The 26,217-nt window shown below is 49.5% G+C and overlaps 1 protein-coding gene across 8 annotated transcripts in view; it reads right to left on the bottom strand.

Moving 5' to 3' along the window:
* LOC145536416 (polyprenol dehydrogenase-like) overlaps positions 1 to 26,217 on the bottom strand; it is a 264,105-nt gene that overhangs the window by 96,123 nt on the left and 141,765 nt on the right. For 3 of the 8 annotated variants that reach the window (XR_014075832.1, XR_014075834.1, XR_014075830.1), the window contains exon 7: positions 24,484 to 24,747. Coding sequence is in view for 1 of the 8 variants with exons in the window: in XM_081565764.1 (XP_081421890.1) it covers positions 24,544 to 24,747 (204 nt within the window). In the remaining 7 variants the exon portion in view is untranslated. Of the gene's footprint in view, positions 1 to 16,368; positions 16,534 to 17,751; positions 19,099 to 24,261; positions 24,748 to 26,217 lie in introns of those variants that run through there. The other 5 variants (XR_014075833.1, XR_014075831.1, XR_014075835.1 and 2 more) reach the window with 4 other exon arrangements.

Raw genomic sequence — 26,217 nt, 5'->3', positions numbered from 1 at the left:
GCACGCTCCGGGAGTTGCTGATGGACAGGGAGGCCTGGCGTGCTGCAGTCCACGGGGTCTCAAAGCGTCGGACACGATGGAGCAAGTGGAGAACATATCCATTGCAGTAAATTTTTTCCAACTTACTCCAGCTCAAACAGGGTCAGTTCTCCATTACTGAGCACCAGCTTACACACTTTTCCCTGTAAAGTGCAGGAACAAAAGCCCATTGATTGCACAAAACAGTCTGCTGTCTGAGAAGGTCTCCAGCCGTAGAAACAAATGTCCCCCAGGAACCACTCCTGTAAAGGGCACAGAACCAAGTTCGCGGGTAAATATCCTAGAATGTCACCGTGCTTCTGATTTCATCTCTGAGGTGTAAACCCAGGCTCTGGGACTTCGGCTGCGTTACACAGAAAATTAACAGTTTTCCCACAAGAATGTAAAATCCATCTCTCTAAGGAAACCATGCACAGAGATGAAAGATTTCAGGACATTTCTGTTCGGAGATATCGGGCTGGATCGTTTCAATGTGGACATAAAACCTTTTTCTTGGAAATTGCCTGGCGGAAAACTGCTTCATAGACCCAGAGACTGTTGGCATATTGATGATACCTATTCTATTTCCCCCGGAACAGGGCTGTTCAATTTGTGTCCAAAAGTTCCTAAGGCACTGTGGGTACAACCAGATGCTATCCATCTTGTTTATTTTTTTTTAACTTAAAAAAAATTTTTTTCTTTAGTTTTTATTTTATATTGGGGTAAGGTTGATATTGGTGTCTCTGAGGGCTCAGTCGGTAAAGAATCTGCCCTGCAATGCAGGAGACGCAGGTTTGATCCCTGGGTGGGGAAGATCCCCTGGAGGAGGGCATGGCGACCTACTTCAGTATTCTCGCCTGGAGAATCCCACGGACAGAGGAGCCTGGCGGGCTACAGTCCACGGGGTCACAAAGAGTCAGACGCGGTTAAGCAGCTAACACTAGAAGGTCATAGGTGATTTACAATGTTTGGGCAGCTTCAGGTGTACAGCAAAGCCATTCAGTTGCACATGTATCTATTCTTTCTCAAATTGTTTTCCCATTTAGGTTGTTACATAATATTGAGCAGGGTTCCCTCTACTGTAGGTGGGTCCTTGGTAATATTCATTTGGCATATTAGATTCCTATCTAATATGGAATGGTGTGTGCATATTAACCCCAAACTCCTTATTTATTCCTCCCCCCGGGGTTCCCATCTGGTAACCATGAGGTTGTTTCTGTGCCTGCGAGTCTGCTTCTGTGCCTGCGAGTCTGCTTCTGTTTTGCAAGTACATTCATTTACATAGAACGTCATCTGATCTCCCTGTAAGCAGGTAACACTGGATGACAATGAATAGTTTTGAATGTTTTCAAAAATCAAAAAAAAAAAAACAAGGCATAAGAAAGCCTTTATTCCAAGTCAGGGATCATTTCAGAAATTCTCCTTTTTAAATCATTATTTTTGTAAAAAATGTTATTGAAGTACAGTTGATTTGCATTGTTGTTAATTTCTGTTAATGAGCAAAGTGACTGAGTTGTGTGTGTATTGGAAGGACTGGAGTCCATTCATGTATTTCAATTTACATATATTGGAAAAATATACATAAATACATATATATATTTCCTTTTTCAGGGAAGCCCAAGAATATATATATATATATATAGATCCCCTGGAGGAGGAAATGTAAGCCAGTCCAGTATTCTTGCCTAGGAAATCCCACTGACAGAGGAGCCCGGCCGACTACAGTCCATGCGGTTGCAAAGAGTTGGACATGACTGAGCGACTAACACCTTCACTACTTTTTCATATTCTTTTCCATTGTGGTTCATCACAGGATACTGGATACAATTCCCTGTTCTCTACAATAGAATCTTGTTGTTTATCCATCGTATATATAGTGGTGGTGTTGGTTCAGTTGTTAAGTCGTGTCCTACTCTTTGTGACCCCCATGGACTGTAGCCCACCGGGCTCCTCTGTCCATAGGATTTTCCAGGCGAGAATACTGGAGTGGGTTACCATTTCCTTCTCCATCCTATATATAGTAGCTTGCATTGTATTATTTTTTAAATTGAAGTAGCGTTTACTCGCAATATAGAAATTCTTCTTTTAATGACTTCTCACACAACCCATGGACGGATGAGCCTGGTGGGCTGCCGTCTATGGGGTCGCACAGAGTCGGACACGACTGAAGCGACTTAGCAGCAGCAGCAAACAACCACAGTAAGCAGAAAGATTTAAAAAAAAAAAAAGCAAACAAAAAGCAAATAGTAAGTCTTAATCCCCAAGGAACTGACATGTGTCTGGTGCCTGATTGAATAGTGGAACATTCTTTGGTCCTTGGAGCTGACAGGAGAAAAGTATACATCTGCTGGACTTCCAGCAACCACGATAATGTGAGTCAAATACTTAAATTATCTATCTCTCTATCTCTGTGATCCCATGGATTAGAGACCACCCTGCTCCTCTGTCCATGGGATTCTCCAGGCCAGAATACTGGAGTGAGTAGCCATTCCCTTCTCCAGGGGATCTTCCCGACCCAGGGATTGAACACGGGTCTCCCGCACTGCAGGCAGATTCTTTACCAGCTGAGCCACCCGGGAAGCCATCTGTCTATCTATGATTTATCTGTTCATTTATCTGTTATCCAATTTATCTATCAATCTATCATTTATCTATTCATTTGTCTATCATTCACCCAACTGCCCATCCATCCATTATATCTATCAATCATCTATTCACCTTATCTATTATCTATATATCTACATTATCTACATATCTATACCTATCTGTATGTTTTCCATTCATTTATCTATTATCTAATCTATCGATCTATTTATCTATCACTTATGTATCAATGTTTCTATGTACCTACCTATGTATATCATTTCTCTAATCATCTATCAGTGTATCACCTATCAATCTTTCTATCTATAATCTTACAGAAAAACCGGAACAAACTTTGTAGCCAACTCAATATCTATCATCTGTGCATCCATCTATACACCTATCTATCCATGTACCTAATTTATCCAACCATCCATCCATCCGTCTATCCATCTGTCTATACATCTACCCATCCATCCCTCTATGTATATCCATCTATCCATCCATCCATCCATCCATCCATCCTTCCACCCATCCATCCATCTATCTATCTATCCACCTATCTATCTATCTCTAGCTGTGGTTCGCAACCAGGGATGACTTTGCCCCCGGGGGACATATGACGACATCCAGAGACGCTTCTGGTTGTCACAGCTGGTGGTGGGGGGTTGTGCCCGGCGCCTGGTGGGTGAGACCAGGGCTGCTGCCCCACACCCCAAGTGCACAAGGCAACCCGCAGCCCAGGGTCATCCAGCCCCCGATGAGAGTGGGGTGAGGCTGCGAAACCCAGGTCTAGAAGATGAAGACAGTTTCTGATGCAGAATCAGCAGGCTGGCGAACAGCCCACCGACAATCCGGGCTCCTGCACAGAACCATCTCAGAATCTGCCTCTCGGTCTCAAGAGCTCCCCTTAGCATCACTCAGCCCTCCAAGGAAGGTATTGGTGCCAGGTTCCTGGGGCTGGCTCATGGTCGTGTCTCACTCAGCAGGGTCTTTGCAGGACCCTGACTTTTACCAAAATGCCACCATGACCCTGCTGCTGAGAAAGGCTTAAGGCAAAAGGAGAAGAGGGCGGCCGAGGATGAGATGGTTGGATGGCATCACCGACTCAGTGGACATGAGTTTGAGCAAGCTCCCAGAGATGGTGAAGGACAGGGAAGCCCGGCGTGCTGCAGTCCGTGGGGTTGCAAAAAGCCGGACACGACTGAGAACTGACCAACCAAACAACAACCATTTAAAAATTCATCTCGCAGACGACTTCAGGTCGAAGAAGCCTCTATTCCCCGGGGTTGAGAGGGAAACATCAGAGAGAGAGAGACAGAGATCTTAAGAGTCCCCTAAGGAAATGGCAACCCACTCTAGCATTCTTCCCTGGAGAATCCCACGGACAGAGGAGGCTGGTGGGCTACAGTCCATGGGGTCACAGAGTCGGACACGACTGAAGTGCCGTTGCACGCACGTCCCGAGCAGGCAACCAAGAGACCTGACGCGGAAAAGCAGGTGTCGCAGACAGAATAAGATGACAAACCTGTACGGGGCCCCCACACATGTGCAAGCCTCCACCTACAGCTACCACCTATACAACCCTTCTGTCTCATTTCAAGGAAAGCATCTCTTTTGTCTTTCTCCTTCTCTGCGCTCTAGTTCATCCTTCACACGGACAAACACACGGACCCAGGATGACTTGCAGAATTTCCGAAGGACCCGGCCGGCATCTCCGCCCAGGGATGCTGGCTCGAAGCATCAATTACTAATGTGGTCTGCGGCACAGCCCTGGAGCCCGGGGGAAGCTCGGAGCACTCAGCGGATGGCTGTGCCCTTGGCCGCAGGCTAACCCTCTCCACCCCCATCGCCGTCGGGTACTTTAAAGTCAGAAGCAAAGTCTCCCTGTGAAGGTAACTAAATTAATTTCCAAGGGATGGGCGGAGAGCCTGGTGCAGCTGTTATTAAATGGGTAGGAATTTGAAATGAATAGCTGAGGAGGAGACAGAGGACTTGATTGCAAAGAGAGAGAAAGAGAGACCAGGTCAGCAAGGGAGGTTCAGAGGAGGCAAAAAAAAAAAACAGAGAAAGACAGAGAGACCAATTTGCAATGACAGCCCACTTTGCTGCTTCCAACTGAATAAAGGTTGCAGTTGCCTGTGTGTGTGTGTGTGTGTGTGTGTGTGTTAACTGGAGGAGATTCGCTTTACAATGCTGTGTTGGTTTCCGCTGTACAACAACGTGAGTCTGCTGAAGGCATCTCTGTGTGTGTGTGTGTGTGTGTGTGTTTTAACTGGAGAAGAATTGCTTTACAAAGTTGTGTTGGTTTCCGCTGCATAAAAACGTGAATCCGGTGAAGGCATACATAAGTCCCCTCCCTCTTGAACCTCCCTCCCACTCCCCACATCATCCCTCAGCATCGCTCATTATTAGAGAAATGCAAATCAAAACGGCAATGAGCTATCTGCTCACAAATGTCAGAATAGCCATCATCGAAAAACCTACAAACAATAAATGCTGGAGAGGGTGTGGAGTGAAGGGCACCCTCCTACACTGTGGGTGCAAATGTAAATTGGTACAACCACTATGGAGAACAGTAGAGGTATTCCTTCAAAAGCTAGGAATAAAACGACCATATGACCCAGCAGTCCCACTACTGAGCATATACCCTGGGGAAACAATAATTCAAAAAGACACAGGCACCCCAATGTTCATCACAGCACTATTCACAGTAGGTAGGACATGGGAAACACCCTGATGCTGGGAAAGATGGAGGGCAAAAGGAGAAGGGAGCAACAGAGGAGGAGATGGTTGGATGGCATCACTGACTCAACGGACATGAGTATGAGTAAACTCTGGGAGATGGTGAAGGACAGGGAAGCCTGGCGTGCTGCAGTCCGTGGAGTTGCAAGGAGGCGGACAGGACTTGGGAACTGAACAACAAAAAAGGACATGGAAGCAATGTAGATGTCCACTGACAGAGGAATGGATAAAGAAGTTGTGGCACATATATACAATGGAATATTACTCAGCCATGAAAAAGGAACAGGTTTGCATCAGCTCTAGTGAGGTAGGTAAGCCCATGTGTATTTTGACTGATTTCAACACTGGGCTTCACGAGAGGACAGCAAGAAGTACAGAAGTCATAGGACACGTCCAGCGTCAGGGGAGATGGACAACTGCTTTTCCATGCTCGGCAAAGATGGGCAAGACACAGGGTCAGTGAGTGCTGGGGGCCTGCTGGAACCGATGATGCTGAAACAAGTCACAGGTACTGTCTTACGATTCTGCGTGCAAGACATCTGAAACAGGTCACGCGGGGCTACGATAGAGGTGTCGGCAGGACTTGGCGGGGAGGAATCTATTTCTGGGTGTCTTTCAGCTTCTGGAGTTGCATCTGCGGTTCCTGGCTTCTTCCTCCAAAAAGTAGGGTACCATCTTGAGTTCTCTCTTCTGTCACCTGATTGCCTCCCTGTCTATCTGATCCTCTGCCTCCCTCAGATCAAAACCTTTATGACTGAGACTTCCCTGGTGGCCAAGCAGTTAGGAATCAACCTTCCACTGCAAGGGACATGGGTTCGATACCTGGTCAGGGAACTAAGATCTCACATGCCTCAGGGCAATGAAGCCTGCCCGCCAAGCAACGAAAGATCCCACATGCCACAACCGAGACCCAGGGCAGCCAAAATAAAGACATTAAAATTTTTGAAAAACCTTAATAGACATTAAATTTTAAAAAACCTTTATGATTATAGGGCTTCCCTGGTGGCTCAGCTGGTAAAGAATCCGCCTGCAATGCAGGAGGCCTGGGTTCAATCCCTGGGTAGGGAAGATCCCCTGTTGTTTCGGAAGCTAAATCGCGTCTGACTCTTTCGCAACCACAGGGACTGTAGCCCACCAGGCTCCTCTGTCCGTGGGATTCTCCAGGCAAGAAGACTGGAGTGGGCTGCCATGCCCTCCTCCAGGGGATCTTCCCAACCAAAGATCCCCTGGAGTAGTCTGAAATGATAATATCTCCGGCCATAACAATAAGCAAGAAATGTCACAGTCATCAGTGACTTTCAGCCTCCAAATGTGAATGTTAAGTGAGAGGACCTCAGTCATGTCCGACTGTCTGCGACCCCCTGGACTGTAGCCCACTAGGCTCCTCTGTCCATGGGATTCTCCAGGCAAGAGAGTGGGTTACCACGTCCTTCGCCAACCCAGGAATCCAACCTGGGTCTCCTGCATGGGAGGCGGATTCTTTACTGGCTGGGCCACGAGGATGGCAAAATTTCGATCCACTACCCCCACGGTGATTGCAGAGGAGCTGGGAGAATGCAAGAATCAGCCATTCATGACCTCTTTCACTCCCTAAGGTGAACAAGGAAACAGGCTTGGCCCCAGACAGCCGAGGTGCATGTGAAAGGAGTGAGGCTGTGAGCCCACAGGTGCATCTTCCCACACAGAGAACCCTCACTTCCTTCACTGATATCTCATCTCTGATGTTCAGACCACCTGCTCCCTTTGTTGCAAACTTGTATACAGCCTGACTCCCCTCCCGCCTCCTTAGAGCAGTTTTGTCAGAGCTACGGAGATGCTGTCCCCTGGGCTTGGAGTCCTCAACATGCCCACCAAATAAAATAACTCTGATTTCACGTGGTGACTGTATTTTTTGGTTGACAGCATCAAGGTACTTCAACACAAATTTTGCTGGGTTTTTGGCTTCCCTGATAGCTCAGTTGGTAAAGAATCTGCCTGCAATGCGGGAGACCTGGGTTCGATCCCTGGATGGGAAGACCCCCCCCCCCCGGAGAAGGGAAAGGCTACCCATTCCAGTATTCTGGCCTGGAGAATTCCATGGACTGTATGGTCCATGGGGTCGCAAAGCGTCGGACACGACTGAGCCATCTTCAATTTCACTGGCTTGAGTTCTTGTCTGTTTTTGCTATCTTCTTTTGCTCCATGGGGATTAGAGTTGGCTTGAGAAGTATTTTAAGCTGAAAATTTCTGAGATTCATCAGATGCTGGGGAGATTAAAAAAAAAAAAAAGCCTGTAGTGCTAGTGGTAAAGAACTCCCCTGCCAATGCAGGAGACGCAGCAGAAGTGGGTTTGACCCCTGGGTTGGGAAGATCCCCTGGAGAAGTAAATGGCAACCCACCCCAGTATTCTTGCCTGGAGAATCCCACGGACAGAGGAGCCTGGTGGGCTACAGTCCAGGGGGTCACAAAGAGTCAGACACGACTGAGCGACTCAGCACGCATGAGAACGAAAGGGAAAATGGGGTAGCTTTTGCTTCATTTCTAGAATGTCTACGATTCTTATTACTGACGTTGTAAATGAGCTGACTCTGTGAGTCCTTCCCTGGGCAGAACACCCCCTGCCTCACGTTCTCCTCCTGCCCGCTGTTTAGAAAAAAAAAGCTTTTGCCTCCTAGGACCTCCCCGAGTGCCAAAGAATAAGCTGAATCAGAGAAGAGAATCAGAAGCAGAAGCAAAGGGGAACAGTCAAAGTAGACCAAGGGCAAACAGCTCAGCCATTAAACAAAGCCAAGGACCTCCAGTTCCTCCTCAAGGGCTGGAGGTGACGAAAACAGTCAAAGGAGATCAAATACGAACAACTTAGCCATTAAACAAAGCCAAGGACCTTCAGTTCCTCCTCAAGGGCGGGAGGCAATATTCTGAGCTGTGTCCTCTGAGCTGTATTGCAGACACTGAAGCCCCCAGGAGGTGGAAGAAGTTAACTGTGTGCCCTGCCCACCAGCACGGGGACCCCAGACGGGTGGAAGCAGAAGGTGGGTGATGCTGGCTCCCGATGACGTCACCACCAGCCAATCAGAAGATGGTCCAGCAGGTGATCACACGCCCGGGGACCCTCTGCCTCACTCTGTCTTTTAAAAAAAAAGCGATTCCCTGAAGGTCTTCAGGGACCTTGAAATGAACGTGAAATGAACTCTTCAGGGAGTTCAGGTCTTCTGACCATGAGCTGCTTGCCTGGACCTACATGGGGTGCCTGGCAGTGAAACCCAGCTGTCTCTGCTTCTCTCTCATTCTGCACCCGTCTTTACCTCTCTGCCTGCTTCTCTCAACAAAGGTCCGTCTAGTCAAAGCAACGGTTTTTCCAGTAGTCACGTACAGATGTGAGAGCTGGACTGTAAGGAAAGCTGCGTGCCCAAGAACAGATGCTTTTGGAGTGTGGTTTTAGAGAAGGCTCTTGAGAGTCTCTTGGACGGCAAGGAGATCAAACCAGTCCATCCTAAAGGAGATCAGTCCTGAATATTCATTGGAAGGACTGATGTTGAAGCTGAAACTCCAATCTTTTGGCCACCTGATGGGAAGAGCTGACTCATTTGAAAAGATCCTGATGCTGGGAAGGATTGGAGGCAGGAGGAGAAGGGACGACAGAGGATGAGATGGCTGGATGGCATCACCCACTCCATGGACATGAGTTTGAGCCAGCTCCGGGAGGTGGTGATGGACAGGGAGGCCTGGTGTGCTGCAGTCCATGGGGTCACAAAGAGTCGGGCACGACTGAGCGATTGAACTGAACTGACTACCGCAACATTGCACTCATCTCACATGCTAGTAAAGTAATGCTCAAAATTCTCCAAGCCAGGCTTCAGTAACACGTGAACCGTGAACTTCCAGATGTTCAAGCTGGTTTTAGAAAAGGCAGAGCAACCAGAGATCAAATTGCCAATATCCGCTGGATCATCGAAAAAGCAAGAGAGTTCCAGAAAAACATCTATTTCTGCTTTGTTGACTATGCCAAAGCCTTTGACTGTGTGGATCACAAGAAACTGTGGAAAATTCTGAAAGAGATGGGAATACCAGACCATCTGACCTGCCTCTTGAGAAACCTGTGTGCAGGTCAGGAACCAACAGTTAGAACTGGACATGGAACAACAGACTGGTTCCAAATAGGAAAAGGAGTATGTCAAGGCTGTATATTGTCACCCTGCTTATTTAACTTATATGCAGAGTACATCATGAGAAATGCTGGGCTGGAAGAAACACAAGCTGGAATCAAGATTGCCGGGAGAAATATCAATAACCTCAGATATGCAGATGACACCACCCTTATGTCAGAAAGTGAAGAACTGAAGAGCCTCTTGATGAAAGTGAGAGAGGGGAGTGAGAAAGTTGGCTTAAAGCTCGACGTTCAGAAAACTAAGATTATGGCATCTGGTCCCATCACTTCATGGGAAATAGATGGGGAAACAGTGGAAACAGTGTCAGACTTTATTTTTTTGGGCTCCAGAATCACTGCAGATGGTGACTGCAGCCATGAAATTAAAAGACGCTTAACTCCTTGGAAGGAAGGTTATGGCCAACCTAGACAGCATATTAAAAAGCAGAGACATTACTTTGCCAACAAAGGTCCATCTAGTCAAGGCTATGGTTTTTCCAGTGCTCATGTATGGATGTGAGAGTTGGATGGTGAAGAAAGCTGAGCGCTGCAGAATTGATGCTTTTGAACCATGGTGTTGGAGAAGACTCTTGAGAGTCCCTTGGACTGCAAGGAGATCCAATCAGTCCATCCTAAAAGAGATCAGTCCTGGGTGTTCATTGGAAGGTCTGATGTTGAAGCTGAAGCTCCAATACTTTGGCCACCTCATGCGAAGAGCTGACTCATTGGAAAAGACCCTAATGCTGGGTAGGATTGGGGGCGGGAGGAGAAGGGGACGACAGAGGATGAGATGGTTGGATGGCATCACCGACTCGATGGACATGGGTTTGGGGGGACTCCGGGAGTTGGTGATGGACAGAGAGGCCTGGCGTGCTGCAATTCATGGGGTCGCAGAGAGTCGGACACGACTGAGCGACTGAACTGAACTGAACTGCTTGTCTCTCTCTGTCTGCTCCTCTCTCTCTCCTTCCCTTTTCCTCCTCCCCTCCTGCCCACACAGGTCCAGGACGGAGCTGGAAGTGCCACCGCGACACCGCGATCCCAGAGAAGGCAAGCGTGTCACTGCCGCTTGGCGCTGGCAGGACCCCTTGCCTAGATCCTCTTAACATCCCGAGTCACCGTCCACGGGGTGGGGTCGGGTACCAGCTCCGTCCAGCTGCCGAGGCTGCACCTCGGGGAGGGGCCCCTGGACCAGGCGGGCAGGCAGGTGGTGGATGGGCGGGGCGGGGGGACGGATGCTCTGAGACAAACGGCCACCAGCTTCTCCCCGCCTCCCAGGCCCTTTAGTGCTCTGAGAAAGGGTAGCCAGGGACGCATCCAGCTGAGAAGTAAAGAACAGAGTTCTGGGGCTGGGGTGGATCTCAGCGGCTCTGTTATTTTTTTATTTGATTTTTTAATTTAGTCTGGAACACATGGATAACTCACTTGGAATTTTAATCTGCCTCCCAGTTGTGCTGTTCTAAAAGCTCATTGCACGCGGCTTCGAACGGTTTAGTCTTTGGAGTGGCCTGGGGGTCCCCCAAGGACCCTGATCGCCAGGGGACCCTGACAATGTCTGGGGACATTGGGACACAGACACCCAGCATCTGGGGTGTTACCACTGTGGTGGGGCTCCCAGTGTGTGGTGGGGGGAGACCAGGGACGCTGCCCCACAGCCCACAGTGCCCAGAGTGCCCCACAGCAGAGAGTGTAGCCACAGATGTCAGCAGGGCTGAGGCTGAGAAACCTTGACTTAGCAGGAGAGACACAGTCTGTCTGTACGTCCGTCTGTCTGGGTATCTATCCATCATCTAGCATCTATTTTTATTTTCTTTTTTCATCCTTCCTTCTACTAGTGCCACCTGGGAAGCCCAGGAGATGCAGCGTCAATCCCTGGGTCAGGAAGATCCCCCGGAGGAGGAAATGGCAACCCACTCCAGGATTCTTGCCTGCAGGAGTCCATGGACAGAGGAGCCTGGTGGGCTGCAGTCCACGGGGATGCAAAGAGTCGGACAGGACTGAGTGACTAACACGTTTACTTCTTTTACGTTCATGAATCAAATTGTGAGAAATCCCAAAGTGCAGGCACCTGGCCACTTGGTCCTGTTTCCTGACTGTGTCTGGATGTCCCTCTGAAGATTCGAGAACGTCTCAGACACATCCACTCACTGGTGTGACCCACTGGGGCACCGTCCACCACTTTCCAAGCAGAGCGTTGCCACCTGCACCGCCTCGCGATGCCTTTGGTCATTTTCCTTGAGAAATAACTTTGCGTCTCTAACGTGACCAGATGCCATTCTCCCCAAACACCCCAGGCAGACCCCGAAAGCGAATCCCACGCTTCTGACAGCTTCTGGCATTCTCTGAATCGCCGTGGACATAACTCCTCGCAGCCTCGCGGACTGCACACCATCACTCATGCACAGCCTCTGAGGTCCTTCATCGTCTCAGAAATGGATTGCCGTTATTTCATTCTGCTTTGGTACTGGTAAAAACTCGCACGGAAAGAATTTCAAAGACTGGCAGGAAATGATGGAACCCAATGGGGTCTGCGCTTCCCAAGTGGCTCAGCGTGTTAAAGAACATGCCTGCCAATGCAGGAGATGCAGGACAAGAGGGTTCAATCCCCGGGTTGGGAAGATCCCCCTGGAGGAGGGCATGGCAACCCACTCTGGTATCCTTGCCTGGAGAATCCCATGGACAGAGGAGCCTGGCGGGCTGCAGTCCCAGGGGTCGCAGAGAGTCGGGCACGACTGAGCGATCCAGCAACAGGGTGTGTTTCTTCTTGTTTTGAAGGTCGTGGAACTCTTCCTAGTTTTGCTCCTCGTACCCTTCAGAGACGGGGTTTTGAAAGGAAGCAGGGTTTCTGCTACAAGGGAGCGTTAAAGCCTGCTTGCCTTTGCCAAGAACGCCAAGTGTGCCCACTCACTCAGTCATGCTCAACTCTTGCGACTCCGTGGACTGTAGCCCGCCAGGCTCCTCTGTCCATGGGATTCTCCACGCAAGAATGCTGGAGTGGGTTGCCATTTCCTCCTCCAGGGGATCTTCCTGAGCCAGGAATCCAACTCACGTCTCCCACATTGGCAGGCAGATTCTTTACCACTGAGCCACTAGGGAAGCCCACAAGTTACCATTTTATGCTTTCTTCCCCTCAGGATATTCTTGAATGAAAAATTCTCAATGCATCTTCACATCCCGCAGCTCGGTAGACCAGAAGTCCCAAAGGGCCCTTGAAGGACAATTTAAGCATATTCTGGGTAAATGCATTCCTGGACTCATGACGGTAAAATGATTATTTGTAATTCTATGCACTTGGGGATCTTTAAATACCCATTTCAGTTACCCATGAGGGTGAAGAGGAACCATGAAAATAAGAATGTATCTATGAGATGACCCCAAGTGTAAGAAATGAGGACACTGTGACCAGAAATATGAAAAGTAAAAAATTAAGGGCAGGCATCACACACAGGAAGTTCAACACGACATCCTAGAATGAAGGCTAAGAATTATAAAGAAAAAAGAGAAGAAACAGACGCAGTTGATATCACCAGAAGTTGTAAGTTAGCAATAAAGGCAAAGATTGCTAGAAGTTTGTGAACCTCAGAAAATGCTTTGTTGAAGGTGAAAGTCTCTCAGTCGTGTCCAACTCTTTGCAACCTCATGGACTATACAGTCCATGGAATTCTCCAGGCCAGAATACTGGAGTGGGTAGTCTATCCCTTCTCCAGGGGATCTTCCCAACCCAGGGGTTGAACCCCCACACTGCAGGCGGATTCTTCACCAGCTGAGCCACCAGGGAAGCCCAAGAACACTGGAGTGGGTAGTCCATCCCTTCTCCGGGGGATCTTCATGACCCAGGGATCGAACTGGGGTCTCCTGTATTGCAGGCGGATTCTTTACCAACTGAGCTCTCAGGGAAGCTCTAAAAACAAAGATCACTAAGGCGAGTTATAGTCCTGTGCGTGACTCGCTTCATTGAAGAGAGCCTCAGAGACTGGAGAGTTAAGCTTTTTACTGCGTTCGTACGCTCCCCCACCACACACGCAGAGACCCAGGACATTGTTATGTCTGGGATGGTGTTTGTGCTTTTGCGGCTTTTGTTAAACAACCGCTTAGGGTAGCAGTACCCAGACAACAGAACACACACAACTTCAACACGTTTCTTAAATGACAAATTTGGTGACTACGGAGCTTGGATGGAAAACCATGCCTGGCATGGATTTACCCCTAAGCGTCCCTCAGACCGAATGCATAGGTCTTGCTGCCCACTCGGCAAACCCGGGTGTCGACAGGGCTCATGTTAGCAGCATCAGTTGATGGAAGAAGAGTCAGCAAGACAGACACCAAAAAGCTTAATGACGGCACCCATTGCGAGACTTGACACATCCCGAGGACCAGTCCACTTGGGAAACAGGCATGGCACTACCTCCCTGACCCCTGGGTCTTCTGAGAAGCTTCCACAATCAGCCTCCCAACCCCTCCAGCCTTGGAGGGGGCCCAGTGCACCTGCTATGGTTGTATTTCCTAAAAGCCAAGGTGAAAGGTATTTATGAAATAGACACCCTCATAATTCAGTTGGTATCAAGACAGAGGAAGCTTCAACTGGGCCGCGTCTGGCACAGACCTGCCTTTGCAGAGCTCACTCTTTCCCATGAAATTCTGGGCATTAGGACTTGATGTCCTTGGGGCCATTACCCATCCCAGCCTAGCTGGCAAAGCTCCTTTAGGACAAGAGCTCCTTGCCCCTCAACAGTGAGCTCCATCCGGTGTTTGCTCAGGGCCTGGCTGGGTAGCCCTACTCAGCACACGGTTGCTGAAAGGATGGATGCATGCATCCATGTGTGAGTGGATGGATGGATAGATCAGCGGTTGATGGATAAATGGATGGATGGGGGGGTGGATGGATGAAGGATGGATGGATGAAAACATGGAAGGATGACGGATGGGTGGATGAAAGCATGGATGGATGAATGGGTGAAAGGATGGATGGATGAATGGATACATGGATGGATGGATGGGTAGATAGATAGATGGGTGGATAGACAGATAGATGGAAGGATGGATGGGTGGATAGATGGAAGGATGGATGGGTGGGTGGGTGGATGAATGGATGGATGGATGGGTGGATGGATGGATGGGTGGATGGATGGATGGATGGATGGATGGATGGATGGATGGATGGACGGATGGATGGGTGGGTGGATGGATGGATAGATGGATGGGTGGATGGATGGATGGGGAGATGGGTGGATGGATGGATGGATGGATGGATAGATGGGTGGGTGGATGGATGGATGGGTGGGTGGATGGATGGATGGATGGATGGATGGATTGGTAAATGGGTGGATGGATGGATGGATGGATGGATGGATGGATAGATGGGTGGGTGGATGGATGGATGGGTGGGTGGATGGATGGATGGATGGATGGATTGGTAAATGGGTGGATGGATGGATGAATGGGTGGATGGATGGATGAATGGATGGATGGATAGATGGGTGGATGGATGGATGGATGGGTGGGTGGATGGATAGATGGGTGGGTGGATGGATGGATGGGTGGGTGGATGGATAGATGGGTGGGTGGATGGATGGATGGGTGGGTGGATGGATAGATGGGTGGGTGGATGGATGGATGGGTAGATGGGTGGATGGGTGGATGGATGGATGGATGGATGGATGGGTGGGTGGATGGATGGATGGGTGGATGGGTGGATGGATAGATGGGTAGATGGATGGGTGGGTGGATGGATGGATGGGTGGATGGATGGGTGGGTGGATGGATGGATGGATGGATGGATGGGTGGGTGGGTGGATGGATAGATGGGTGGGTGGATGGATGGATGGATGGATGGATGGATGGATGGGTGGGTGGGTGGATGGATGGATGGGTGGGTGGATGGATAGATGGGTGGGTGGATGGATGGATGGGTAGATGGGTGGATGGGTGGATGGATGGATGGATGGATGGATGGGTGGGTGGATGGATGGATGGGTGGATGGGTGGATGGATAGATGGATGGGTGGGTGGATGGATGGATGGGTGGATGGATGGGTGGGTGGATGGATGGATGGATGGATGGATGGGTGGGTGGATGGATGGATGGGTGGATGGATTGGTAAATGGGTGGATGGATGGATGGGTGGATGGATGGATGGATGGGTGGATGGATGGGTGGGTGGATGGATGGATGGATGGATGGATGGATTGGTAAATGGGTGGATGGATGGGTGGGTGGATGGATGGATGGGTGGGTGGATGGATGGATGGATGGATGGATGGATGGATGGGTGGGTGGATGGATGGATGGGTAGATGGGTGGATGTATAGATGGGTAGATGGGTGGGTGGATGGATGGATGGGTGGGTGGATGGATGGATGGGTGGATGGATGGGTGGGTGGATGGATGGATGGATGGATGGATTGGTAAATGGGTGGATGGATGGATGGGTGGATGGATGGATGGATGAATGGATACATAGATGGATGAATGGGTAGATGGATAGATGGAAGGATGGATGGATGGATGGGTAGATGGACAGATGAAAGCATGGGCGGATGGATGGATGAAAGGTTAGATGGATGAATGGACACATAGATGGATGGATGGGTGAATGGATACACGGATGGATGGGTGGATGGATGGATAGATGAAAGCATGGATGGATGGACGAAGGATGGATGGATGAGGCGGTCATCCCCATTGGTGAAGAGAACTCACTGATGCTGCGTGGACGGGACAAACGAGCAGCCTGACTGACGAGTGCACATGCCGAGTCACAGTTTGCCCAGGGATGGAAGGTCCTCCATCCCGGTGAGTGTCCACAACAGCCCCCTCCCAGGCTCCCCAAACATCAGCGCCAGGCTCAAACCCAGAATCCCAGTGCTCATGATGCCTCGGATTCAGCCGTACTCACCCAGCGGTGCACAGGACTTCTCCAGGTGCTGGACAGTGTCTCTGAGCTCGGAGGAATGTTCCGCGGTCAGGTGTGCAGGGAACACGGTAAGTTCTCCAGAACCGAGTTCTCCCTCTCCCCTGGCGAACAAGGGCTTCCCGGGTGGCTCAGGGGTAAAGAATCTGCCTGCCAATGCAGGAGACGTGGGTTAGATTTCCTAGGGTCACGAAGATCCCTTGGAGAAGGAAATGGCAACCCACTCCAGTATTCTTGCCTGGGGAATCCCATGGACAGAGGAGCCTGGAGGGCTACAGTCCATGGGGTCACAAAGAGTCAGACACGGCTGAGCACGCACGCCCACCCAGCAGATGAAAGACATAAGGGAAGTCATGAGATGAGAAGGGGCCATCTGAGGCCAGGGTTCCACAAGGTTCCACTTGACCTTGGAGCCTCTCTTTGCTCAAGGATTATGGAATCCCCCAGGGATTCTCGAGAGACTCAGCAAGAACGAGAACTCAGCAAGCTTATTCTCTCAGTGACAAAGGATGGCGGCTTGGCCAACTTCCCCATCCTGAGCCCGTACTTAGGAACCACCTTTGTGATGACGGGAAGAGTAGCTGGCACTTGTGGACGATGACTGTAAGCCACGCAAAGCCTCTCTGGTGACACACAAGCCTCGAAGGCTGGGGTCTTCCTGTAAGTCAAGATTCCACTTCTTGGTACATCATTCCGGCTGTTCGGAAATATTAGATGAGGCATGTCTCCATCTTGGTTTCAACACAGGAAGTAATCCTTGTTCTCAAACAGGACAGTCACGGCCGTAGCACTTAGCAGAATATCTGAGCAGTTCTGGGATGTGCCGGCATCCAGGGGTGAAGGCGGCAGCTCAGTGGGTCTCAAAATTGTCTGAGCAAGAGGATGGCTTGAGGAGGTCTAATAAATGCTGACGCCCAGAGGGATGAGCTTGGGAATTCTGGTGAAGGTGGGGCTGAGCGTTAATTGTTTTCAGAGGCTCCCCTAGGCAGCCTAAACCCATTAGCCTTACCCGACCTTGTCATCATTCAGTTGCCAAGTCGTGTCCGACTGTTTGTGACTCCATGGACTGCAGTACGCCAGGCTTCCCTGTCCCTCACCACCTTCCTGGAGCTTGCCCAAGTTCATCTCCACTGAATCAGTGATGCCATCCAACCATCTCATCCTCTGTCGTCCCCTTCTCCTCCTGCCTTCAATCTTTCCCAGCATCAGGGTCTTCTCCAATGAGCCAGCTCTTCACATCAGGTGGCCAAAGTATTGGGGCTTCAGCCTCAGTCCTTCCAATGAGTCTTCAGGACTGGACCTTGGGGATGGTCTTCACCACCCATGACAGGCTTGAGCACATGGATGGTTTGATGGCAGAGAGGATGCTGGAGGTGGGGCTGCCCTTATTGGCTGTAGACTCGCTTCTCTTTCTTGAGGTTGGAAGGAATGTGAGCAAAGAGGGCTACAGCATTTGTGGTTCCAGTGCAAAATGAAACTGTGGATTCCTTGTTTTCACTTCATTAAGAACTTCAAGATGGTGGTCACAGAGCATTAAGGCAATAGATGTTCTTATGAACCCAGGGTCCTGTGTAGCTACATGGATCAGTCAACCAGGAGGGCAACTCTGGATATGCATACAAGAAGCTGTGATCTCCAAGGTTCTCCAGGTCATCAGAGAAGGAACGAATGTTTTCTGTGTTTTCAAGCCTTCTGGTTCATGTAGGATGTTGTGGATGGAATACTGTCTACCAAAAATTATGAGCACGTCTTAATCCCTATTATTGGTGGATATGACTGTTGGCAAAAGGATCTTGGAAGATGTAACTAATGAGGGACCTTGAGATGAAGAGATCATTCTTGACTATCCACATAGAAGCGAAGGGTCTGAGACGAGGTTCCTCCTGGATGGGGGTGGCCCTAAACCCGATGACAGGGTCCTTATAAGTCACAGAAGAGGAGAGACATGGACACAGAGGAGAAGCCACGTGGAGACAGAGGCGGAGGTGGGAGGGAGGCAGCCACCAGCCCGGGATGCCTGGAGCCCCCAGAAGCTGGAAAAGGCAGGAAGGACCCTCCCCTGGAGACTCTGGACAGAGCTCAGCCTAGGGACACCATGACCATTTGAGGACCGTCTCCAGGGCTGGGGGAGGATGGATGTTTGTTGTTTTTAGCCACCTGTTTGGGGTCCTCAGTTACAGCCGCCCCAGGACATTCATGTAGACAGCACAAGAGTGAGCTGGGTGACTCAGCAGGGCTGTCCACGGGGACCACGGGTCCCCATCACACAGAGATCCAAGCGATGAGTCACTGGGACCCACCAATCGTCTTGTGGGTCCACACGGTGATTGTCACTTCTGCAGCAGGGAAGAAGGCGGTCAGGAATCTCTGACCCTTGGCTTTCACTGTCTCGATGATCTCTGCCTGCTGTCTCCCTTGTGCTGGTCCACAGTCCCTGGGAGACTCCTTGTCATGCCACGGCTCTCCTGGGAAGGGTGTCAGGATGTCTCTTATCCAAGTAGACGCCCTGCAGAGTCATGGCACCTACAGAAGTCTCTGGCTTGTTCCTCTTGGGCCACCACGTGGGCAGTCCTGTGTGCCGATGTCTCTTCTCCGCCAACCACAGCCGCACACGGGCCGGACGGTGACGACTCAAATGCACACGTCCCCGTCTCCCGCTCCTTTACACTAACGCCTCCTGGTTCCGCGACACCGAATCCATTGCATCCCGTTCATCTGTAATGAAAACATGGTCTCTGGGGTTAGACACACCTCAGGGTCCCATCCAAGTGCCACCGGGACCTTGAAACGAGGTCAGACATTGAGTCTTTGTGGGGGCAATTTCCCACCCATATGAAGGATTTACAATTCTCCACACGGCACACAGGGGCCGACAGCCAGTGTCCACATACCACGGACCTCGGATAAGTCTGACCTTCCCCCCTTTCTGTAAATAGTTTCATTAGAACACAGCCACACACGTGAGCATTGTGTCTGTAGCTGCTTGTGTGTCATATGGAAGACCTGAATAGTTGTAAGAGAACATACAGCCCTACCGTAGGAAGATATTTATTAACTGGTCCTTTATGTAAAAAGTTGGCTCTCCTGGAATGCTATCTATCTGAGTATCATCACTCATGAATATCTATCATCTATCTATCCATCCATCATATCTACCTATCCACCCATCCATCCATCATCTGTATCATCCATCCATCTATCCATCCATCCTCCCATCATACCCATCATCAATCCTGAATATCTGTCTATCCATCCATCCATCCATCCATCCATCCATCACACCTATCATCAACCCTGAATATCTATCCATCCATTCTATATATCTGTCTATCCAACCATCATATCTATCCATCCACCCATCCACCCATCATGTCTAGCATTAGTCCTGAATATCTATCATATCTCTCTGTCTATCCAACTATCATATCTATCCATCCATTACACCTATCATCAATCCGGAATACCTATCCATCCATTCTATCCATCTATCTATCTATCTATCTATCTATCTATCTACCCAACCATCTTATCTATCCATCTATTCATCTATCCATCATGTCTAGCATCAGTCCTGAATATCTATCATATCTCTCTGTCTATCCAACCATCACTTCTATCCACCCATTACACCTATCATCAATCCGGAATATCTACCCATCCATTCTATCTATGTATCTATCTACCCAACCATCATTATCTATCCATCCATCCATCCATCCACCCATCATGTCTAGCATCAGTCCTGAATATCTATCATATCTCTCTGTCTATCCAACCATCATATCTATCCATCCATTATACCTATCATCAATCCTGAATACCTATCCATCCATTCTATCTATATATCTATCTACCCAACCATCTTATCTATCCATCCATCCATCTATCCATCCATCATCTGCATTGTAAGTCCTGAATATCTATCATATCTATCCATCCATCCAGCATATCTATCCTGAATATCTATCAATCAACTGGTCTATCAGTCTACCTATCTCTATAATGTATCTATCTTTCTATCCATCTCTTTCTATCTATCATTCTATGTCTACCTAAATATCATCTAGCCAGCATCTATCTACATATCCATGTGTCTGAATACCATGCCTAACATACATCTGTCTACCTACCTATCCATCTATCTACCTAAACCAGAACATATAGATACCTGATACTCGTTTAGAACAGATAGCTGAATGAATAAACAGATGAGTAAATGATGTCCGTGAAAGGTTCTTGCACTATATCTGAGAACACAAATCTCCAGAACCTTTCCCTGTCTTTTGCTTCTAAAGGGAAGCAGAGCTACCGAGGAGAGGTGGAAGTGAAGCCCCCGTGAGCCCGCCATTCTCCAGGCAGATGGCGACAAGCAGACAGGAAAGTGAAAATGCACACCTCCCGGCAGGGTACCATTCATGGCGGTGCTCCTATTCCAGGGGCCATGTGTGTGATGAGGACGTTGTGAGTTCCTGGGGACAGTGTCATGACAGCCGTGTCCTCTGACTTCAAAGCTGTGCCTGGACACCTGTGGAAACCTTCCTCCTGTCTGGTGCCACCTGGTGAATGGCATTGCCCCAACACCAACACCATGTGCCCAGATGACCCATCACCAGAAATAAAGATTGGGCAGTGTCCCTGCAGCCCCTTCCATGGTGAAGAAGCAGGTATTAAACACCAAGACACAGCTTCGGCATCTTTGTTCAGAAGCAGATTTGTTTAAAGTTGAACACCTTTGCCAAGAAACGCGCCCTGCCCCAGAGGCAGGAGACTGAAAGAGATTCCATTCTTGGTTGTCTTGAGTATTCCCAACTGAGAGCCGTGGTGTTCCTTCATGTTTTCATTAAGTGACCACTGAATAAACACTTTGTTCCACAAAAATGAACCCTCCTTCACTGTTGGTGGGAGCGTAAATCGTGCACGCTCTATGGAGAACAGGATGGAGGTTCCGCAAAAAATTAAAAATAAGAGTTGCCGTATGATCTAGCAATCCCACTTCTGGATCCAGAAAAGAGGAAAACTCTAACTCGAAAAGATAGACGGACCCCACTGATCACACCAGCACTATTTACGACAGCCAAAACCTAAGCGCCCATCGAGAGACAAACGGATCAGAAAGAGGTGGTATATACACACAATGGAATAGTACTCAGCCATGAAAAGGAATAAAATAATGACATTTACAGCAACACAGATGAACCTAGAGATTATCATGCTAAGTGAAGTAAGTCAGACAGAGAAAGACAAGTACCATATGATAATCACTTATATGTGGAATCTAAAAAAAAAAAAATGATACAAATTAATTTATTTACAAAACAGAAGTAGAATCATGACGTGTGGTTGCCAAAGAGGAGAAGGTGGGGAAGGAACACATTAGGAATTTGGAATTAACACATGCAGACGACTGTATATAAAACAGATAACCAATAATGACCTAATGTACAGCACAGGGAGTCATATTCAATATCTCGTAATAACCAATAATGGAAAAGAATCTGAAAAAGAATATGTGTGTATATATAGGGTTGGGCAAAAAGTTCCCTGGGGTTTTTTCATGACATCTTCAGTTCAGTTCAGTTCAGTTCAGTCGCTCAGTCGTGTCCGACTCTGTGACCCCATGGACTGCGGCACGCCAGGCCTCCCTGTCCATCACCAACTCCCGGAGTTTACTCCAACTCATGTCCATCAAGTCGGTGATGCCATCCAATCAGTTTGCAATGCTATCCAACCATAACATCGTATAGAACCTCGAACAAAACTCTCTGGCCAACCCAAGGTATTTATAACTGAATTACTTTGCTGTACACCTGAAAACTAACACCATATTGCAAATTAACTATAGTTAAAGAAAATGTTTTAAAAAAATAAACACTCCATTCTGGAAGCACGCTCCATCCATCTTAGAACCAAGAAGCCGTTTATAAAGCCTCTGTCATCAAGAGTCAGACACAACTGAAGCAATATAGCACACAGGCACGCACACCGTCATGAAGTATAAATCCAACTCTGGAGGTGCTGCTGGTTGCAGCCCCAATGCCTAGTGTGCTGGAAGCCCAGTGTCAGGTTTGGGGCCTCTATAGGATTTCATCTGTCGAGGGAATACGGTCAGCTAACCAGCGGTCACTGGTCTTGAAATCCAGGGTACGGTCCGGCAGGAAACACATACAGTCATTTTGCTGGCATCCCCCGTGCCTGAACTCTCCACACTAGAATATGACGAGCCAAGGGCCATTCTCAGAGACAGGATCGAGCCTTCCTTGACCTGACTGGTGGGTTGCCCACCCGGGGTCCAGGCAAGAGTCCACCACCCTGTGTGAGGTGTTCACAAGTGTCAACAACTGTGTGAGTTTCTCGTAACAAATCCCGATTGCGGTGTTGGTGTTTTGTTTGTCTTTTTATTTGCTGTGTCTGAATCTTTGCCTGCAGGCTCCTCTGTCCCTGGGATTCTCCAGGCAAGAAGACTGGAGTGGGTTGCCATTTCCTTCTCCAGGGGATCTTCCCGACTCAGGGATTGAAACCCGGTCTCCTACAACGGCAGGCGGCTTCTGAGCCACCAGGGAAGACTCTTGGTGTTTTTTTTAAAAAACTGAAATTTATTCTCAGTTTTTTTATAATTTATTTTTTCACATTAAAATATATATATATATATTTTTTGGCTGCACCATGTAGCATGTGGGATCTTAGTTCCTTGAACAGGGGTCAAACCTGTACCCCTATCACTGGAAGCCTGGAGTCTTAGCCACTGGACCAGCAGGGAAGTCCATTGTCTCTCACTTCTGCAGATGCAGGGCTGAGCTCTGTCCAGAGGCTCCAGGGGAGGGTCCTTCCCACCTCTTCCAGCTGCTGGGGTCTCCAGGTGTCCATCCCCGGGCTGGTGGCCTCCCCTCTCCCGTCTCTGCCTCCATAGTCCCATAACCGCCTCCTGTTCCGTAATCAAATCTCCCTCTACCTATCTCTGATAAACAACCTCACGAGCACATTGGTAAGCAAGAACAAGGGCCTATCTGAAGACCTTCGTTATCATCGGCAATGATTCTTTCCCCAGATACGAACACGTCTGCGGTGTCCCAGGTGGCAAACTGGTAAAGAATCTGCCCGCCGATGCAAGACATGTAAGAGACCAGGGTTCGATCCCTGTGCCGGGAAGACCCCCTGGAGAAGGAAATGGCAACCCACACTAGTGTTCTTGCCTGGAGAATCCCATGGACAGAGGAGCCTGGCGGGCTGCAGTCCATGGGGTCACAGAGAGTCGGACACGACTGAGCAAGTAAACAACACCAACCACATTCTGGTTTGAAGGCTAACTCACGTCCTGCGGTGTAAGCCATACTCCAGGAGAGGGACACGCCCGTATTAACACGTGATGAAGGGAGAGGCAGAGAGCAGGAGGGAGGTTTCACGTGCCCGCGGAAGGTGAAGTGGACAGAAAAGCCTAAAATGTGGTGGAGGTGGTCCAGACACCCACACCCCGTCCACACCTGCGTCCTAGAGAGCCCCGTGGGGACTGGTGTCCCGCGCTGCCCTGGTATCACGCGTCCTACAGAAGTACCTACCCCTCCGGAGATGGTCCTTCCATGAGTCGTGGGGTGAGACCACTGCTAGGAGCCCTGGGGGCCACAGGTTAGCCCCTAGGAGCCGGTCGTCCTGAAGACGGTGCATCCTTGATCAAGACAGTAAGGAAGGAAGGCTCAAAGCGTCTCCCTTTCTGGGACCCAGGAATCAGAGATGCCTCTCTGGCACGATTCGTGTGTGAGAGAGACCGGAACACAGGACATCCTCGAAGCTACCAGACTTCCCTTGAAAGCGTTTGTTTCACCCAAAACCTGTCTACCCCAGGGTCCACGGCGCCTCTGCGCTTAAGGAAGGAACACCGCCCACGAGGCTTGCAGGATTTAATGACTCAGAGCACCCGGTACAACTGGACACTTAGCGGGGGTCACAGGATTCATGGCTGAGAACCACACCAGCTCAGGGGTCCACTCAGCGTTCCTCTTTCCCGTGAGTTCCCACCCGGGTCATGACGGGAGACTCTGGGGGCACAGAGCCCGGAGGGTCGGGGGGAAGAGGGTGATGGAGAGACGTGGTCCAGCACAAACAGACCTGCGAGGGCAGCGCAGACCGCAGTGTTCCCCATCGGACCACGGTCTTCCTGGCGGACTGCTACCCGCCGAAGGTCTCCCGGGTCACGTCAGCGATGCCCGTCAGCTGGCAGCTTCTGGCCCAAAGCTGCCGTTGAAGCTCTGGGTCGTACGTGGCCTCCAGAGACCAGGTCTCCCTCTCGTTGTAGAGATAAAGGCCACCGAGACCTTCCAGTGCTGGGGTGACTGCGGCGTAGACGGAGGTCCAGGCTCCCTCGTCCGGGGTCTGCAGGGAGAAGGAACACAGAGGCAGATGCTAACTGTCAGGGCAGGGACACGGGGGTCTCGGGAGCCCACGGACGTTGAGGGGGAGACACGGGGCCCCTGACCAGGGCCCATCGACTCATCAGCTCAAGCCTGGCTGGCCAAGGCTGGGGGAGCTTGCACTCCGTGACCTCGCAATGGTGCACCCTTGTGGGTTTCATTCCCACGTTGTTCTCATGTGTTTCCACAGACGCGTACAAAGGGCCTCCATTCCTCTGGACGACCCAAAGGAATCAGCCCCTAAAGAGAAGGCTGGATACATCTCAAGAGAGCAGAGCCCTGTGGCTACAATGAGAGGGTCTCTTTTCATGGAGCTGAGTCACTCCAGGGCTGAGACAAAGTGTGGGTTCTGGGCACAGGTCCTGAGTTTAAATACTCAGGTCTCCAGTCCTTTTTTTTTTTTAATTCATTTTATTGAAATATAGTTGATTTACGAGGCTTCCCAGGCGGCACTAGTGGTAAAGAACCCGCCGGCCAATACAGGAGACTAGAAGAGACGCAGGTTTGATCCCTGGGTTGGGAAGATGCCCTGCAGAAGGGCATGGCAACCCACTCCAGTGGGCTGTACCCACTCCCGTATCCTTGCCTGGAGAATCCCATGGACAGAGGAGCCTGGGAGGTTACAGTCCATGGGGTCTCAGAGAGTCGGACCCGCCTGAAGCGACTTAGCATGTGTGCAGAGTTGATTTACAAGGTTGGGTTAACTCCTGCCATGCGGGGCAGGCTCTCTGAAACCAGAATGCTTGCTCACTGGGTCAAAGCAGATGGTGGTTCAGCCTCGGGGTTGAATGCGTGCTCTCTAGCAATTTGAAAGGAAATGTTCAGACAGCAGAAAGGTTCTTGCTTTCCAAGCAGGAGAGGAGATATGATACGAGAACCGGAAAGTCTGAAGAGGAGCCTGAAAGGCATTAGAGAGACGGGAGAAAAGTGGATGCTGGGTGGAAGGCTGCAGGTTGGAATATAACACACGCTGAGCTTTTGGGCTGAGGGTTGGTGCCTGGGCGTGATCACTAGATTAGAAGATGTGATATGTGTGTGTGTGTTTGTGTGTGTACAAACATATACAATGGCACACTACTCAGCCATCAAAAAGGATGAAATAATGCTATCTGCAGCAACGTGGATGCACCTAGAGAATATTACGCTTAGTAACGTAAGTCAGAGAAAAGTAAATACGGGATGACATTACTTAAACGCGGGATCTAACAGAGATGATACAAATGGACTGATTTATAAAACACACACAGACTCACAGACACAGAAAACAAATTTATGGTCACCAAAGGGCAAATGGGTGGGGGAGGGCTAACTTTGGAGCTTGGAATTAACATACGCACACTACTATATATCAAACAGATAAACAAGGACCTACTGACTCCAGGTGACCCCATGGACTGTAGCCCACCAGGCTCCTCTGTCCATGGGATTCTCC

Source organism: Giraffa tippelskirchi, chromosome X, assembly GCF_054371585.1.
Source record: "Giraffa tippelskirchi isolate mGirTip1 chromosome X, T2T-mGirTip1v1.2.pri, whole genome shotgun sequence".
NCBI lineage: Eukaryota > Metazoa > Chordata > Mammalia > Artiodactyla > Giraffidae > Giraffa > Giraffa tippelskirchi.
This window is presented reverse-complemented; position numbering and strand designations above follow the sequence as displayed.